Genomic DNA, 18,591 nt, shown 5'->3' with positions numbered 1-18,591 from the left:
ATTCCAGAGAACTAATCAAGGTAACTCGTCGTGTCTAACCAGTACCATGGGAGTATCTTGCCTGAGGCAGGTTCCAAGATGGGAGCAGGACTTCTGCTCCTGACGCTAACTTGCTGGTCACAGAACAAATCAGAACTCTGAAGGGCTCTTCCTCGTCACCAGCGGGTGAAAAAACACCAGTGGCTGACAGGCGATGGGCTGGATGCACCTTGCTCGATCCCACGACGAGATGGTGGGTGGCTTCTCTGTTGAAGGCTCCCCTCTCGGTGAGCTAGTCTGAGTTTTTAGAGAACGACTTTCCTCCGCGAGCTCCTCCGTATAACAGAGGCTGAGCTAGGCAAGCACATCCTGCTCACCTGACTCCTGCAAGCAGGCGGAAGCCTGCAACTCCCCACACAACTCTCGTTAGAAAATCAGTGTTGCAGTGGAGGCTGAAAGGGTACAAGGGCTGGTCGACACTACAGTGTTAAGGTTGACATAGAGGCCAGCTTTTCAGGTCAACCATATAATCAGGCTGTATGTGTGCGCGGACAGTTTTCTCAGCTGCAGGAAAGTAAGCCCTAACTACAAGACCAAAAGGTGTGGGGCTTATGTCACTGGGTAGTTTCGGTGACACACAGTGTCCTGGTAAGAGAACCAGGTTACTTGCACCGTATTGGCTTTGCATTTACCGTCGAATTTCGACTGGCTCCATACACTCTGCAAGCAGGCTTGCGTGCCTGGTCGCTGTTCCAAGCCTGAGGCTGCGCCTGGAGTACCTACGGGAGCCTATGAGCCACAGCAGGAGACTTCCCCGCATCCCAGCATGGAGAAACGGGGCACACCAACTGGACACGCGAGGAGAGGGCAGATCTCCTCCTGGGCCCAGGCTGCCCATCATGGTTTTTGGCCCCGCTCCGCACACAAGGAGCACAGCTGTGCCCAGGCAAGAAGCTCTGGCACTGTATAAGTGTCGAGTTAGCTCCAAATGGCCCCCTGGCAGGAGAGCTTGAAGGCATGGTTGCATACGCCCCATCCTGAGGTGGAGGTCAGAAGGAAGACGAAAGAGGGAGCTGGGAGGGAGCTGGTCTCAGTCCCCGCACATTGTCCCTAAGTTCAGTGAAGTGACAAGGTGAAAGGATCACACTCACCACAGACAGAAGGAGAACGTGTGAACATACACCAAAGTAATTGCCTGCCATGGCTATAAAGCGTGAACACTAGTTAGGCTCGACTTAGTAAATAGCATAGCAATGGCCAAAATGTCACCACTTTCCATCCATCACTATTCTGTGAATACACCACCAGAGTTTAATTCTAATACTACTGGGATACAGAGCAGGAGCACAATGTAGCTGGGCAGGTTTTAAGACCGATATCCCTATTATTGCAGTAAGCTTCACCCTGCTCAAATATTGTAAGGAATTTTATGATACATAGTGTGGCTGGGCTAAATACAGGCCTAGTTCCAAAACAGAATTAAAAATTCCAAACTGGACGTGATATTTTGCAATGTTTTAATCCAATAGTGCCAAATTCAGCCCTCCGGTAAGCTCCTTGAATTTCAGTGGGACGGCTAAGGTTGATTGGCATGCATTAGTCTGTATCGCCTCAGTTATGTATTATTGCAAAGTTAACTAATTATGTGGACCTCAACTAGATCTGACCTCAATAACACTGCAGTAAAGTTCTAGGATATTGAGCTGAAGTCCGAGCTATAGGCGTCATTTTTGTTTGAGACAAGGCCACTTGTGCATATGCCTGTGAGCGTGCGCCAGAAGAGCTATTTAATATATTGTGGACTGACTCAAGTCCTGTTATGTAGTTGCGTGGCATTTACAATCACCACTTAGTATGTTCAGGCATTCCTGCAGTGTTAGAGGCATTATTTTCTTGTGACCACCCATGTCAGAGTTTGGAACACGGGCTGACAGCTTAGCAAGCTACTTTTACTTCTCCTGACTCAGTTATTGTCAAACCAACAGATCCCGAGTAACATTTTTTCTGAGGGTAGGATGATACTTCAGTCTATTACTGGCATTTAAATTGTGTACTTAACTCTAGTGGTGGCATTTCACACACTACATTTGACAGCTGCTCGATGCGATACTAACTTATGAAGTTAATCCTAATAGTTTTACACTTGCATTTTCCTGTTGACAGTGTGAAACAGCAATACTGAGAGCCATGATGTAGCACAGTTCCAGATATCCATACCTATAGGTATCTGGTTATGTCTTACAATAGTGGACTATTACTAAGCACTATGGTTTCAATGGGGAGCGAGGGGGAGAAATCACAAGGCATATTGGGTCAGCGTTCAATCAAGGATTCCAAATATTGTACTTAGCTGGGGTCCATATCATGAGATATTGCAGGATGGCAGTCTAAAAAGTAGCATCTGATCCTATGATCATATACGTGCAAACTCCCAGTTTGGAACAGACTGCTACGAATCCTGAGGGCAGACAGGCATTAGTGTACTTTAGTGCTAGTACGCAGCCGTAAAGAGCTTAGTATCGCATTGGTAGACTCCTGTCCTTCAAATTGCCCAGCAAGACATGTGAAAGGAACTCTGGATCTAGTAATAACCTGATCGATAGATGGATTAGGACTCCAAACTCATTTTGCCTTGGAAGGGTGAATCTCCTATAACGGCAGGAGGGACGAGCTGAAGGAGTTGTTCAACGTAACATCATTTTAAACTGACTGGATAACGCCATCACCTCCATCTCTACACCGGGGCTATTGCTTCTCCCAACCAAAAAGATAAAAAAACACGTAATTTCTCACATTGTACAGGCACCAATTTTTGTCCTACCACAGTACCAAAATCAGTGTGCTGTGTCATGCACTGAGGGCAGCAACTCAGTCCACGCTAGAAGAGTTTTACCTCGACTGCAATACATGATTGAGGTGTAAAGACTTGATAAATGTCAGACAGTAAGAGCATTAAGATTTTAAGCAAGGTAAAATTCCTCTGGAGAATGCGGAGCGCAGGCAGGCAGGGAGCAGTGCTCTTAGCCCTGGCCACATTGTTTAGTACCTTACAAACCTCTGTTTGCCTTCAGTAATCCAGGAGATAGAGTCTGATTACCAGAGACCCTGGAGGAAACCAGGAGGGTTGAACCTAAGCTATCAACAGGAAGCCAAGCAGCCCTTGGCCATATTCATGCTATATCCTCTCCCGGGAACCTCCGTACCTGCTCACTCCCCCTCCCTCCCCGACCCACTCCTGCACAGCCGGGAAAGTTTGATTCCCCGGTGTGACAGGAAGTGGCTGGGAGAGAGGAGAAGGGAGTTGAGTCAATGAGCCAGCGAAATCTACTGAAGATTCCCCCAGGGGTCCACAGGCCCAGTTTTGAAAAATGCAGGTCTGGATAATACTGTTTCAGTCTATAGGTGCAGAGGTAGGTGGACTAGACGACCTCCAAGAGTCCCTCCAGTTCAATGATTCAGAAATGCCACCTGCAACTGAAAGAGCAAAGTCTGGTGTTTAAAGCCTTCACTGCAGAAAGCTACCAGACAGGGGAACCCCTAACACAATTCGACTAGAGAGATCAGCACAGGTTTCTGTTTACTATCTTTATGCGGGACAGCTTTAGAAACAAAATCCACACGAGTATAAACTGGGAAAACCAAACCAGCTGGGCACGAGTCACAAAAATGTATGTTGTTAGTTTGACAGCACTAACAAACCACTATCTTTATGGTTCTTATCTATCAAGTTTATCTTGCAAGAACCAGAGAGTTCTTCCATGATAAATACTGCACCCTGTGCCCGGTTGTTTGTTCTGCAATCTCACTTATATCTGGGCTCTCTTCCTTCCCTCTTGCTTTATCACTTTCTCCACTCTCTTTCAACTAAATATTTGATTTCCTCCGGAACTGGAAAGACAGAACGATGCTATCATAACTTGTTTATGTTAAAGTTGTATACTGACAACAAGTTTCTTTTAAAGGCAGAAATAATTATCTGCTACACGCCTCCCCGCCACCAGGACATACAAAAGCCTCTGTTGTGTACAAACTGGGATAGTCATGACCTAGAGTCTGGTTTGGAGAGGAGCGTTCATCTATTAGGCTGTGTTCCAGTGGTGTGTGACAATCCAGAGGTTTAAAGACACCACAAAGAGTCTGAATCCCAAGTAGTTTAGCACACACTGAATACATCTGGTTTTTGATATACAGGTTTGTTTAATAAATATATCACAGTAAAGGATTCATGAAAGCTTGTAGTAGTTTCGGAACATTTTTTTGTTTCTATTGTTTGTTTTTGTTTTTTGTTTGACAGTCATTAGGGAATGTTTTACAAGATTGTGGATCTGCACGTCTACTTTCATAGAGAATTGATCGCTCATACACTGTGACTAGAATTTTCAAATACAACTATCACAGCAAGGCGAGGGGCTCCTACACAGCTAGATATTTACACAACCAAACAAAATGATGATCCATAATGAACCCCAGGAAGAGAAAACAGAAATTACAGTGTAATGGGAAGACCACTGAAATGCCCCACTATCGAAGCAGAGAGGGAATTCCTGCATAACACTGAACATAACCATTAATGCTTGAGAGAAAGAAAAAAGGCGTGTAAACCTGTTAAAAAGGGAAGGGATTTCGTAGGACAAGGCTCAGAAACGAGGGGCACGCCTCATGGCGAGGAAGCAGTCCTGAAGAGCACTGGACCCCCTCTGCAACAGGGAGCATGATGGAAAACTGCTAAATAACACAGTTACGCGCATTGCATCGAGACAAAGGGAATTTAAAGCCAGTATAGATGTATGTAAAGCTGAAAGCGTGTCTACGTTTATTTGTGCGTAAGCACTGATGATTTTGGCCTTTCTTACTAGTTGATCGTGTGGATTTCTCTATTAAAATGAACTTTTATTTTATACCGTCAAGCATGTCTCTGCTGTGCATCTGTGTGAATGTGCATGCAAAGTGAACCTGATGACGTGGGGGCTGTTCACCATATTGGAGGGAGAGGGCGGTGACAACAGAGGGGAAGTCAGAGTAGCCTGACGTTAGAACTTACAAGTAGAACTTGCGACTGGGGGCTGTTGGGGTCACCACACAACAATGAGTAGCTCTAGGAGCTGGTGGAAGCCAGAGAGAACTTCGGCACAGGTGTGGCTGGGGGGGAACAGTGATACTCTGTATTTAGTCTTTCTGTAACCTTTCCTTCTCCTAAAGATAGAAGAGCGCAGGATCTGTGTTTGTGTAAGGAAGCGCCCTTTAAATAAACAAGGTAAGTGTGTATGTGTATTGGCAAAATTTAGCCTGCACTCTGACACCAGTTTGACATTACTCATTCATGTTACAAATATTTTTTCCATCAACAGAACTTCACAAGAAGGAATGTGATGTGATTACAGTTCCCAGCAAGTGTGTCCTGCTGGTGCATGAGCCGAAGTTGAAAGTGGACCTAACAAAATATCTCGAGACCCAGGCATTTAGATTTGATTTTTCATTTGATGAAACTGCTTCCAATGAAGTTGTTTATAGGTAATGCATCTTCTTACATAGTAGGTATGAGCAGCACAGGATTAGCATGGTCAGAATGAAAATGTAAAGGGTTACTACCTCAAATTGTCTTTGGTTAAAGGGATTGATATTTTACAATACAGCTAACCATATTGGTTTTGATAGAGACCAGTGGACTGTGAAACATCTAACAGAAGCCACTAGCTTAGCTTCTGTCTGATCTCAATGTTTACTACTGGATCCACATCCATTTGTTGGGATTCCTGGGAATTATTTGAAGATTCTAGAGGTACAGTGATTGCTGAAGCCAAGTATGGGCTAGTCAAGAGTCTGCCTACTTTCTTTGTGCCTTATTCTTTTTATACTTTTGAATTCCTAGGTTCACCGCGAGGCCTCTTGTACAGACCATCTTTGAGGGCGGAAAGGCTACGTGTTTTGCGTATGGCCAAACTGGCAGCGGCAAAACACATGTAAGTGACTGACTGGCTGTCTTCTAAAGGTCTCAGATATCTCAGTTTAGATAAACTGATTAAAGCACTTTTGGATATTTAAGGCAAATAGCCTTTCATCTAGCATTTGGATCTTGGTTTTTGATTGTCCTTTTGAAATAATAATGGAGAGAGGTCACTTACCTTACCAAGAGGGAGTTTTCTTTCAGCCCAATCTTCTAATTTGTCTAGGTCCCTCTGTAGCCTGTCCCTACTCTCCAGCATATCAACCACTCCTACCAGTTTGTGTCATCTGCAAACTTGCGGAGGGTTCAATCCATTCCATCCAGCGCATTGTCTGGGTTTCCCCAACATTTCCTCTTTTGTCCAGGCAGATTTTTTTTTTTCCCCCGAAATAAGATGAGAAACAGCCAGGATTTTTCCACAGCAGAGGTTGCAGCTCAGAAAGAGCTGGCTCTGCATCCTGAATGATTTCTCCTGCTGTGTCCACAGCTGCCGGATCCTACCCATCCTGGCTCTAGCTCCCAACCCTGGGAAGGGGGAGATGCAGGGAGGCGCTGACGGACAGCTGTCACTGCATCCCAGGCCTGCGCCAGCCACTGTGACCAAGAGCAACATTGCCCCCCACCTCGAGATTGAGGCCACAGGCATCCCCTCTGCAGTGTCCTCTTTTTGGGAACCTGAAAGATAATCCTAATTTGGGGTCGCAAGCCACAGTTTGGAAACTACTGTCCTAGGTGCTGGGAAAAACGTGGTTGTCACACTGACTAGTTCCAAACATTCAAAATGAGTTGACACTACATCAAGCTGTAGTTTTATCCTGATTTACATTGCATAGCATCATGTCCAGATAGTCCATTGAGATCACAGGCTGTTCATATAGACTCTTTTCCTAGAATATTGTTGGAACTACATTTCAGTGATAGCTTGACCTGCTTGGACTGCACCTCTATAATGGCTTTTTTTTCCATAGACTATGGGAGGTGACTTCTCCGGGAAAACTCAGAATGTCTCAAAGGGGATATATGCTTTTGCATGTAAGCCAACTCTTCATTGTTTTCAAATCCAGATTGTGTATAGTATTTTTCCTTCATAGAAGACTTCAATAACTTCTCTCACATTTATATGAAATAAAGGCCTTATGGACTTCAGTAAAGTTCTTTGTAGGAATTCTTTAAATATTTATTCATAAACTCTGATTATCATGTGTTGTCCCCAATAAGCAGTGATAAATTTAGTTCCAATATTTATGTAAATCACCAACTATAGATATTACCTAATATATAGCTTCTGGATATAATTGTTTTAACAATTTCTTTTTTTATTAGGTCTCTGCCTCAGAATTTTTTTTGCTCTGTTCTTTGCTTAATGCTCGGTTGGTTGGTTTTTTTTAATGTGCATAGGGTATTGCTGGTTCCTAACAAATTTAGTGGTAGTAGCTTGGCCCTGAAAGAAAGTTTTTGGTGTGTGGTGTGGTGGTGGTTGTTTTTGTTTGTGTGTTTTTTTTTTTTTATTTTTTTTTTTTGGGCGGTGGGGGGAAGGGCAGAAGGGAGTGGTGAAAGGAGTTGGATTTACTTTTGAACTCTCCCTTTCAGAAAATAGAGGAAGATCCTAGTTTGGACTCTACCTGCAAGTCTCCTTGTCTAGGAATCCCAACTAATAACACTTTAAACAAGTGATTCAAAGCTATAAAGGATTGTAATGTTATGCCAACTTAAAACTTGTCTGTATTAACTAAGCCAGAAAATAAAATCACTGCTCACTGATAACTTCAGAAGTAGCAGCTCCCATAATCCCTTTCTTTTTTTCAGTCCTAATGAGGACACAGCTGAAATCAGATTCACTTGGAGGTGTCTTATTATTCAGATAACTCTACTACTCTGGCTGGGGCTGGGGCATTATAGATACTATAACTGCCTTGCTGTAAAGTATTTTGGAAGGGCCAGAGGCAGCTGAAATTGTTGTTCTAAAATCTGGTTAGGTCATGTTTTTTTTTTTTCCTCCTTTCCCCATCAGCACGCGATGTCTTCGTCCTTCAAAGCCAACCCAGGTACAGGAATCAAGACCTGGAGGTCTATGTGACATTCTTTGAAATATATAATGGAAAGGTGAGATCTTGTCTTGATTTTTAGCCTGAGTTTTTGACTGTGCATTTGATACATGGTATGATTTTATTTAGCTATCTGCATGTCATTGCTGGATCATGGGCCCTTTGCGTCTCTAGTATTGAATTGGAAAGTCTGGGGTATGCATTTCTCATATGCATAATTCCATGCTATGTACCTGTCCTTTAAATGAGGAAACTGTGTGAAATAGATTCTTTACGTGTGCATCTCCATCTCCTTGCTCAAACATAGGTGTTTGATCTCTTGAATAAGAAGGCAAAACTCCGAGTGCTTGAAGATGGAAAGCAGCAGGTCCAAGTAGTTGGCCTCCAAGAAAGACAAGTCAGTTGTGCAGATGATGTGATCAGAATGATCGAGATGGGCAGTGCCTGCAGGTTTGTCTCCATGAGCTTCTGCTTCCTTAATGTTAGCTTTCTTGCCTTTATTTCCTGTTACAAGTTTTTATAGGATATCTATAGCCAGGCTTAAAAAAAGGGTTAATGAACATTGTCCCCAAATAACAAGCACGTGACTCAACACCTTGAATCTAAGGGAGAGGAAGAAAATCAGCCAGTGGACCCTATCTCAGAGATAGGACAGCATGGATATGAGTGTCGTGCAATAGGTTTTAAACATGACCAGCTCATGCATAATATTCAAAACCTATCAAGGTAACTGTCTGGTTAACAGTACCATGGGATGTATCTGTGGGCAGGGTTCCAAGTGGGAGGCAAGGACTGTCTGTCTGACGCTAATTGCTGGTCACAGAACAAATCAGAACTCTTGAAGGCTCTTCCTGTACCAGGGTTGAAAAAACAGTGGTGACAGCATGGCTGTGCACTGCTGATTCCACACAATGTGGTGGCTTCTCTGTGAAGCTCCCCTCTGGTAGCTAGTTGAGTTTTTAGAGAAGCTTTTCCTCCAGCTTATAAGAGTTGAGTAGCAAGCAATCTTGTCCTGACTCTGAAGAGGCTGGAAGTGCAATACAAAACTTAGTTTAGAGCAGGCCTTGTGTATCACACTGGATATCTGCATTGATCTACCCTAACCCGTTCTCAGTCTAGAACAGGGGTTTCATACTCAAATGATCATGAGGGCCACATGAGGACTAGTATATTTGGCCTGAAGGCCGCATTACTGACACCTGCCCCCACTCCACCCCTTCCATGAGGCCCTGCCCTGCCTCTTCCCATCCTTTTCCTGCCTCCATTCCAACCCCTTCCCTGAAATCCCCAACCCAACTCCACCCCCTCTCTATCACCAGGGGGTACAGGAGGGGTGTGGGATGTGGCAGGAGGTCAGGGTTCAAGGTGGGCAGGGGGTTGGGGTGCAGGAGGGTTGGTATTGCAGCATGGGGCTCAGGGTAGTGGGTTGGGGTGCAGGGTGCGGCAGGGGGTTCAGGGCAGGGGGTCAGTGTGTGGGGTGCAAGAGGGGTGTAGGGTGCAGGAGGGGTGTGGGGTGCAACAGGGGGCTCGGCAGTGGATTGGGGTGCAGGGTGCGGCAGGTGGTTCAGGGAAGGGGGATCGATGTGGGGTGTGGCAGGGGGCTCAGGGCAGGGGTCAGGGTGTAGGAGGGGTTCGGGGGGCAAGCTCTGCCTTGGCGCGCACCGGAGGCAGGGCAGGCTCCCTGCCTGCCCTTCCCCTGGTCTGCGTCAGGCCAGAGCCGCTCTATGTAAATGATGGAGGAGGGCGGGGGGGGCCGTGAGGAGCTCATGGGCTGCAGAAAATCACCCCAAGGGCCGCATATGGCCCGTGGGCCACATGTTTGAGACCCCTGGTCTAGACTTCTTAAGCACATTCAACTTAAGTTGACAATTGGATTTTTTTAAAACATTTCCAAACTCAAATACTTCCCACAGAAATATGTTATGAAGAGTTGCTTTGGCTTTGGCTACACTTGCAGCTGTACAGTGCTGAGAGTTAAAGCTGTCTTCGTACAGCTGTGTAGGGAAAGCGCAGCAGTGTGGCCACACTGACAGCTACCAGCGTGGCAGTGTGGCTGCATTTGCAGTGGTGTTGGGAGTGGTGCTTTATGGGCAGCTATCCCAGTGTTCAAGTGGCTACAACGTGCTTTTCTAAAGAGGTGGGTGGAGTGGAGTGTGACAAGGCATGTGGGGGAGACAGAGTAGATTTTTGGAGCTGACACTGTGTCAGCTCCCTGCCTTGCAAGTTTCGACTCCTTCCCCCACCCCTCTCTCATTCACTAAATGCAAATAGCCCTCTGTTTTTTTTCCTCACAGACCAGATAAGCAGCTGCTCCAAAACAGACCCCTCCTCCCCCTGCAAAGCCGCGCTGCTTCTCTCCTCAAGCAAACACTAGCTGTGGACATTCATCCGCCTGCCTGCCTCTGCTTGAGCAAACCAGTAGTTGTGTTGTGTTTTGGTTTTTAGATAAGCAACTCCGGGAGCCCCGAGTTCACAACAAAACAGAGTGTTATCTTTACTTAAAAAGCATTATGGGAAGGTTTCAGAGGTCAGCTACAGCGTAGTAAGATTAATCACTGTTTACACTGGCACCCCAGCACTGCAGCACCAGCACTGTTCTCTTTATTCCTCTCATCGAGGTGGAGTACAACCAGCGCTGTAGCCAGGGGGATACAGCGTTGTATGTGCCTTGCCAGTGTGGACGGGGAGTAAGTTACAGCGCTGTAAAGCCACCACCAGCGCTGTAACTCTCAAGTGTAGCCAAGCCCTTTGTCTCCCTAAAGGTGGGAGGAGAACTTAGCAGCCTTTTCAGAGTGCAGATGACAATGGAAGTCAGGGGAGGGTGGGATTATGAAGGTAGCTTATCTACTGTCATGCTAAACGTCCACACCCAAATGTGATCCTGTCTCAGCGTGCCCAAGATTGTATGTCACCTTTTTACCTCCAGCCTCTGACATGAGAGAGTTTATCTTGTGGTAGCTGGGGTCAGCTCTTGTACACAACTAGCCTTTCAACCACTCACGTTCTCCTCAGGACTCTGCCAGTCCTGTTTTGCTTTGCAGGCTATTAGGTGCACCTCACAGTATCAGCCTGTAGTGTCCGGTCCCTGTCACTGGCCATGCTGCTACCAAGTCTGCTGTCTCCCAAAGGGAACTGTTTTGATTCAATATAGGATTCACACTTTGCTTAATACCACAACACTGAGATGTAGTTATACATTGATTCTTTTTTTGTATTGTTAATAAAGAACAGAGATTCAAATGAGTAGTTGAGTAACACTATTCAGATCAGGTTACAAATAAAATATCAAATACAATCATAGGTGTACACTGAATAGTGGTTACCTTTCCTATTCAATCAACTAGAGGTCCTCTCCAGAATTCAGTCTTTGATAGAGCTGGGTTTTCAGCCCATAATCAGGGTCCAGATTTTCATGAATTCTCCTGTGTCCTACAAAGGGATTCTTTACCCTTCTTCAATAGTCCAGTAAATCTTTGAAATGTGTTCTTTTGAAATGCACCCCTGAATCAGACTTCTTCCTAGTTGCTTGTTCTCTAGTATGCCAGTACTATGTGGAGTTCACATTCCCTCCCCATCAACATGTTTTTCATGTTGACTCTGCATGCAAATAGGACTTCCTTTGTGTCAGCTTTACCATGCTTAATTTCCATTGTACAGAGACTTGCCTTCCCTTCTGTCTGGAAGAGAATCTGTTTCTTTGTTTAGGTACAGACTTTAAAGCATAGTATTAGTAGGTACACACAATGCGTCATATAGTGTCAATGCATACATTTCACAACAATAGTGACAACCAGTGTGTCATCAGATTTCATTTGATACTGCACAAGACACTTCATGGGTAAATACTTTGAAAGAAGTGTGTTAGGTGTAGTGGGTTTGTCAGGCCTGATAAGAGTTGCTGACAGAACAGAGAGCCCTTTGCCAGCTGGCATTGAGGGATTCTTAGGATAAAATAGGTATATCTCCATTAATTTTTTATTCTATCCCCTAGAACTGGAAGGGACCCTAAAGGGTTGTCGAGTCCAGCCCCCTGCCTTCACTAGCAGGACCAAGTACTGATTTTGCCCTAGATCCCTAAGTGGCCCCCTCAAGGATTGAACTCACAACCCTGGGTTTAGCAGGCCAATGCTCAACCACTGAGCTATTCCTCCCTCCTTGATCACACTATATACTTGCTGAAGACATGTATTGCTGCCATGCAGCAAACCAAATCTGGACCTGTCAACCCTCCAGGGGTTATTAATTAACATATACTTTAAAAAATCTTTTTAAGGATTTCAGAGCATCTACAGCGCATCAGACAGCATCTTGGGAGTAGGTAACTGCTGGACTGACTTGACTGGATAGGTGGCTGGGGTGTGGTACCCAAGTGTAAATGGTACTAAACAATGGGTAAACTGTATCAAAATAAGGAACTTCTCTCATCCTGCAGTATAAACATGCTATGGCGTGTGGTGTCTAGTCTATTCCAGGGTATAAAAGGTAGGGAAACTGAATGAGGGTTATAAGCCTTTAAGAGAGGGCAGGTATCATTCTAGGCATTAAACACCTGTAAGGAATCTGAGTGTAGTCAGTTAGAGGCATTCTAGTTAGGAAAGCTGTTTCTGTACCCTGAGATCTCTAATTGCTGGCAGTGCACACTCAAACTACAAAACATCAAGGTCAGACTTCTGAGGCACCCAGGCTGATGTATTTCCTGTTATTAGTTGGGACTGATGGTAAACTGCTGCTTTCTGAAGCATTTTTCTCCATGCAGTCTGGAAAAATGTTCCTTAGTAATAGTTACAACCTCCATATACAGCTTCAAAGTCTCTTCAAGAGATGTTTGATTTGAGCCTCAAAGTGCAGCCAATAATGGGAGTATATGCAAAGGAGTATAGCAGGGAAGGGTTTAGGGCTTGTTTAACTCAAGCTGTGGGAATAATGAAATGACTTTTTTAATTCAGTTGTACTAATGTCTGAACATTTTTGTTGGTGGTGGCGGTTGTTTAAAACCGAGCAGATAAACTAGACTTCTTACTGACTTCATTTGTGAATAGCTTATGAATGTTCTTGCTTAGTGCTGGGGACCTAGGCGTGGAAGATGCTTTGTGACATCTAAAATTGTAATAACTTCATCCATCTCTCCACTGTAGGACATCTGGACAGACCTTTGCAAACTCTAGCTCCTCACGGTCACATGCCTGCTTCCAAATCATCCTACGCAGAAGAGGGAAATTACATGGCAAATTTTCCTTGGTAGATTTAGCTGGAAATGAGAGAGGTGCAGATACGTCTAGTGCTGATCGGCAGACACGCATGGAAGGGGCAGAAATAAACAAGAGCCTTCTGGCTTTGAAGGTAGAGTATAATTCAGAGCAATGTCAATGTTAATCAGCAGAGATTGGATGGAAATGACCTATTGGATTATCTAATCCATTTTCTTGCAATGCAGGGCTGTTCCTTATAGAATGCTTTTTAGTCCATATATTTTTAAAAAATGGACAGTCCTCAAAGGAGCCCAACTCTGTCCATTGAAAGTTATGCTGCATGTCTTTCCATTCAGAATCCTTTGGTCAGGAGTCTAACAGCAGTCCCCGGGCAGACAAGGTTTAAGCTATAACAATTCGCTGAAGCTCTACCCAAGTGTATTTAAAAATCCAAGCAGTTAGACGCTCATAAGGTGTTCCTGTAAGAGTCAAATAGTGAAAAGCTCTGAGGCAGGGGCTGTATCTTCTTGTGTCTGTATAGCACTCACAGAATGCGGCCTTGACCCTACTTGAGTCGTCTAGGTGCTGCTACAGTAGCTTATTATTGACTAGTTCATCAAGTGCATGCTCATGTCTATTCCATTCTAGGTGTGCGTGTGCCCACGTGTATGGCTGTTGAGATTTTTGCCTTAGGGTCAGCTGTGGCACCCTCCTGAGTGTCATGCTCATGCATCGATATATTAAGTGCCCTCGGCCCTACACCCCTTTAGTTCCTTCCTACCGCCCGTGGTGGCTAGTCAGAGTGCCTTTTCCTTGACTAGAGGGGAAGAAAAACCTCTGACTTCGAGCCTTAGGGCCTTGTAAATAACTTGTTTATAGTAGTTAGAGTCCCAGTGAGGATTTCTGCTTGGACTGCAACAGGCCTAAGCCTGTTAGTGACCCCCCCCCAGAGCAGCTGCCTGAAGTGCATGGGGGAGTCGCATGTGAAGGACAAATGTTGCATTTGCAAAAACTTTCAGCTCCAGGACCAAGAAGGAGCACGTCATCCATCTGAGGGCCCTCCTCATGGAAGCTGCTCTTCGCCTGGCTTCCGAGCCTTCCTGTCCAGACTCTACCCCTAATACATTGGTCTCCGTGTGTAGCTCAGCCCAGCACAACTTTCCATCACCGGTGCCCAGAAAGAAGGTCAAGAAGCATGTCTTTCTGGCCCCAGGCAAGAAAGACCATGGGGTATCAGGCAAAGGACCCAGTTCAGGCTGCCTGTCCGCACTGGAGCCACATGGACATGCCTCCTCAATTGGGGCCTTAGCCCCTCAAGGGATCCACCACTGACTCCCAGGAGTGGCAGGGGACCCAGACTTGTGGCAGGGCCGACTCCTTCCCAGGCTGTACTGGCGCCTAAAGAGCAGAGGCTGTGCTGCAGGAAGTGGCAAAGGCTCCATTCAAGGGCAAACCAGCCATCAGGACCCCCCAGAGGGCAGTTGAGTGCTGCTGATCCCTAACGCCAAGGCAGTGCTTTCCCACTCCATGCCACAGATCTCCAGCTTCACTGCCCAGGTCCTTGGTGGTTCACCCAAGATCACCAGCACCACAACTGCAGTCTCTGGACATGGGTCACTAGGGGGTGGCGCCGGTCAGTTTTACTGGCACTGTTCACTCTCCCACTGGTCGTCTTCTCAGCAGAGCCCCATCCTCTGCATCATGGGAATACTCTCCATTGCAGTATCGGTCCCCCCGGCACTGGTCTTAGAATTCCAAGCACTGGTCTCCAGTGGTGATGGTTAGCTAACGGACGCAGGCATCAACAGCCCCACCGTGGTTACCGGAAGGGGATTCCTCTGGCACAGAAGGAGTTCAGCCACTCAACGAGGCATCACTGGTGCAATTAGGCACTGGAGGCTGTCGACCTCTCGGATGCTGCCTTAACAAAATGGCCAGTGGCCAACGCCATGGTCCTATTGGCATGTGTGTGGATGCCTGTGATGCTGATTTCCCCTTTGCACCATTCATTGGCCACCACCTCGGAGCAACAGTGGACAGCACTGGGTTTGGAATGCGAAGTGCATTTGGTGTTCAGGGTAGAGGAGCAAGTGCCCATCCTGCAGCCCTCTTCCCCCATGGGGGAAGATACCCCGGGGCCTCCCCTGGTAGTACAGTTGTCGTCACCGTCCTCCCTGGTGGTGGCAGGGTCTTGGAGGGCCAGCCCACCAGACGATTTTGAAGAGCACCAGGCCCTGCTTTGATGGGTGGCCGACAGCTTGGGCCTAGGAGTAGAGGAGATGGCCGAGCAGGCGGACACCCTGTTCAGTGTGATCCCGGTGTCTACCCCTGCCCATGCTGCATTGCCAGTGGATGATGGGGTCTTAAAAAATGCCAAGACTCATTGGTAAACTGTATCTGCTATCCCTCCCATCTCCAAGAGGGTGGAGAGAAAGTACTTCGTCCCTGGCAAAGGCTTTGAGTACCTACATACTCACCCACTTCCAGGCTCGCTGGTCGTCTCAGTGAGCAACAAAAAGGACAAGCAGAGGACCACCAGCTCAACCCCCAAAAATAAGGAGGAAAATGTATTCAACAGCCAGCCTTCAGTTCCAGGTGGAGAACCACCAGGATCTCTTGGGCAGATAGAATTTTAACTTCTGAAGGAAGTCCCATAAGTCTCTGCCCCAGGACTTGGCCCAGGAGTTTGACACCCTGTTGGGGGAGGGTCTGGCTGCAGGGAGGTGCTCCCTTCAAAGGGCATGGAACGTGGCTGACTTGGTGGCTAGGGTGGTCACATTGGTGGTGTTCATGAGGTGCAGCTCCTGGCTTCAGACAGCTGGCCTGTCCCAAGAAATGCAGGTGTCGAATCAAGATCTCCCATTTGATGGGAATGGCTTCTTCGCAGAGCAGACTGAGCAGACTGACTCATGGTTGCATGGCCTAAAGGACACTTGGGCCGCCCTTTGCTCCCTGGATCTGCATACGCTGCATTGTTGAGGAAGCAGTTCCGGCCAGCTGCTGCCACCAAGGCCTCAACAGGGGTCTGCAAGGAGAAGGTATAGAGACACGAGCTTTAGCCATCACTTTCCTGCCTCCTCCCACTAGCCCGTGCAGCCTGGCCCGCAAAAGCATTCTGGGGCCAGAACCACTCATTTCGAAGGTGTGCTCGAGAGTGACGTTCCCGTCAACTCTCCAGATCCACCTTGTTCTTTCCTCAACCATCTCTGTCTCTACCATTTGGCCTGGTCACAGGTCACCTCGGACTGCTGGGTGATAGAGCTAATATCTCAGGACTATATCCTGCAATTCTCAGCCGCCCCTCCCACCCTCTACAGGGACCCTTCTCATGAGCAACTCTTTGTTCAAGAGGTTTGAGAACCTCCTGCACTTGGGGGTGGTGGAGGAAGTTCCTCAGGACATGAAAGGACTGGAATTTATACTCCTGCTACTTCCTAATCCCCAAAGCAAAAGGGGGCCTCGGATCCATTCTGGACCTGCGATGCCTCAAGTCTCTCAGGAAGCTGAAGTTTCGCATGGTCTCCCTGGCCTCCATCGTCCCCTCTCTGATGTAGTAGGAAGAGAGCCTGAGACATAACCCCTTGTATTAGGGCCTGGTACGAGGCAAGGCCTGCTCACAATCTGGCAAAAATAGGGCTGATATTGCAGAAATACACATTCCTAAGACGTGTTAGTCAGAGTATTCATGCAAACTGATATCAAGTGGTACCAGAACATCCTGATTTCAGCAATGGTACAAAAACATTACCTGAGGATAACAGGAACACGCTGACCCCTCCTAAAAGATAAGGTCAGGATGACAGTATGTAAGGGAGGTTTTGATCGAAACAACATATACAAGATGGGTGATAACTAGTGATGTCAAGGGGCAGTAACTAACTTATTTGTATTGGGGTATAAAGATGTATCTCAGAGGGAGTATCTTTTGTCCGACCTTAAGGAGGAACGGAAAGTCCCGCCGTTCACTGAGCTGGTCAGTTGTTATGGGCATACATGTATTAGTGGTCCGGTAGAGTTTGCGGGATACTAGTACCATGCTTTGTTGACAATAAACCTGGCTTGATGTCTTTGTCCTTAACGGATTTTGTGGTCATTGGGCAGTTTGCTCATGGTCTGCCGTGCCAGCTATTTGCACAAAGGTGGGACCACACCCCCTCCCCCCCACCTAACCACACTGGTAACCCCCGACTACTGATCAGTAAAGTAAACGAGCAGTCATCTGTAGGAATCATGATCTAACATAAAAAAAAAAACACAAGCTAGGGAACCCCCTTAACCTCTTCCTATAAATCCCCTGGTTTTTGAAAGGTCTGGAGAGCCTCTACGTGCACGTCAGGGATCCCATCCCTCCCTGAGACCTGAACCTTGTGCTGTTGTGGCTCATGGGTCCTCTCTTCAAGCCTCTAGCTTCCTGCTCCCTTCTCCTCTCCTGGAAAGTTTCTTTCTTGGTCGTGATAACATCTGCCCATTGGGTGCTTACTTCGGAGCTGCCCTATATGGTGTTATACAGGGAGAAGTCCAGCTGCGGCCGCACTCAGTGTTCCTGCCCAAGGTAGTTTCAGTTTCATACTGGCCAGGACATATACTTACCTGTCTTCTTCCGAAACCCTCATAAATTGGAACAGGAGTGCGGAGTGCATGCTCTGGACGTCAAGAGGCACTTGTTTTCCACATCATCAGGGCTAAGCAGTTTCTCAAGTCAATGCAGGTGTTCGTTGCAGTGGCAGACAGGATGAAAGGTTGCCCAGCGTCTGCTCAGAGGATTACATCCTCGATCATGGCCTGCATCAGTCCTGCTATGAGCTGGCAAAAGTGCTGCGATGGGTTGGATCACAGAAACCCCCTGGGCGTTGCCACCTGATGTGCCAAGACTACTTCTGCCCCTGCTTTCCTGCCCTGTCAGCCTGGGACTTCAGTGCTCTGCCTGGTTTGAGCCAGACCCGCTAGCCTGCTGCAAACCCAGACCCAGGTCTGAACCACGTCTCCTAACAGCTGCTGGCTTAATTGAAAGCAACTTGCAGAAGTGGTCCTGTCTTTTGGACTCGGGTGTCCAACTCACAATGGGGGCCAAACCCCAAATAAATCTGTTTTACTCTGTATAAAGCTCAAAACTGCAGGTAGCAGCCATTGTTCACATGGTACACCTCTACCTCAGTATAATGGTGTCCTCGGGCGCCAAAAAATCTTACTGTGTTATAGGTGAAACTGCGTTATATCGAACTTTGATTGATTGATCCACTGGAGCGTCTTCTCTCTCCTTCCCCCCCCCCCCAGAGCACTGCTTCACTACTGTCATTGGAGATATCATGTTATAACCGGTGAATAAAAGGTAGAGTGTACTTGAACGTCCTCAAAGTAACTTCTTATGTGAGTGGAGCTTCTCAAGATCCATGTTCTTAGTGCTTCTTGACTGGCACTTAAACTTCGCCAATTC

At 46.7% G+C, this 18,591-nt stretch overlaps 1 protein-coding gene across 1 annotated transcript in view; it reads left to right on the top strand.

The window, feature by feature from the left end:
• The window catches only part of KIF2C (kinesin family member 2C), a 59,719-nt gene that overhangs the window by 28,150 nt on the left and 12,978 nt on the right, over positions 1–18,591 (top strand). Inside the window, 4 exon segments of the mRNA XM_075067575.1 lie at positions 6,892–6,955; positions 7,935–8,026; positions 8,276–8,418; positions 13,104–13,313. Coding sequence (XP_074923676.1) covers positions 6,892–6,955; positions 7,935–8,026; positions 8,276–8,418; positions 13,104–13,313 — 509 coding nt within the window.

Source organism: Chelonoidis abingdonii, chromosome 7, assembly GCF_003597395.2.
Source record: "Chelonoidis abingdonii isolate Lonesome George chromosome 7, CheloAbing_2.0, whole genome shotgun sequence".
In the NCBI taxonomy this organism is placed as follows: domain Eukaryota; kingdom Metazoa; phylum Chordata; order Testudines; family Testudinidae; genus Chelonoidis; species Chelonoidis abingdonii.
This window is presented reverse-complemented; position numbering and strand designations above follow the sequence as displayed.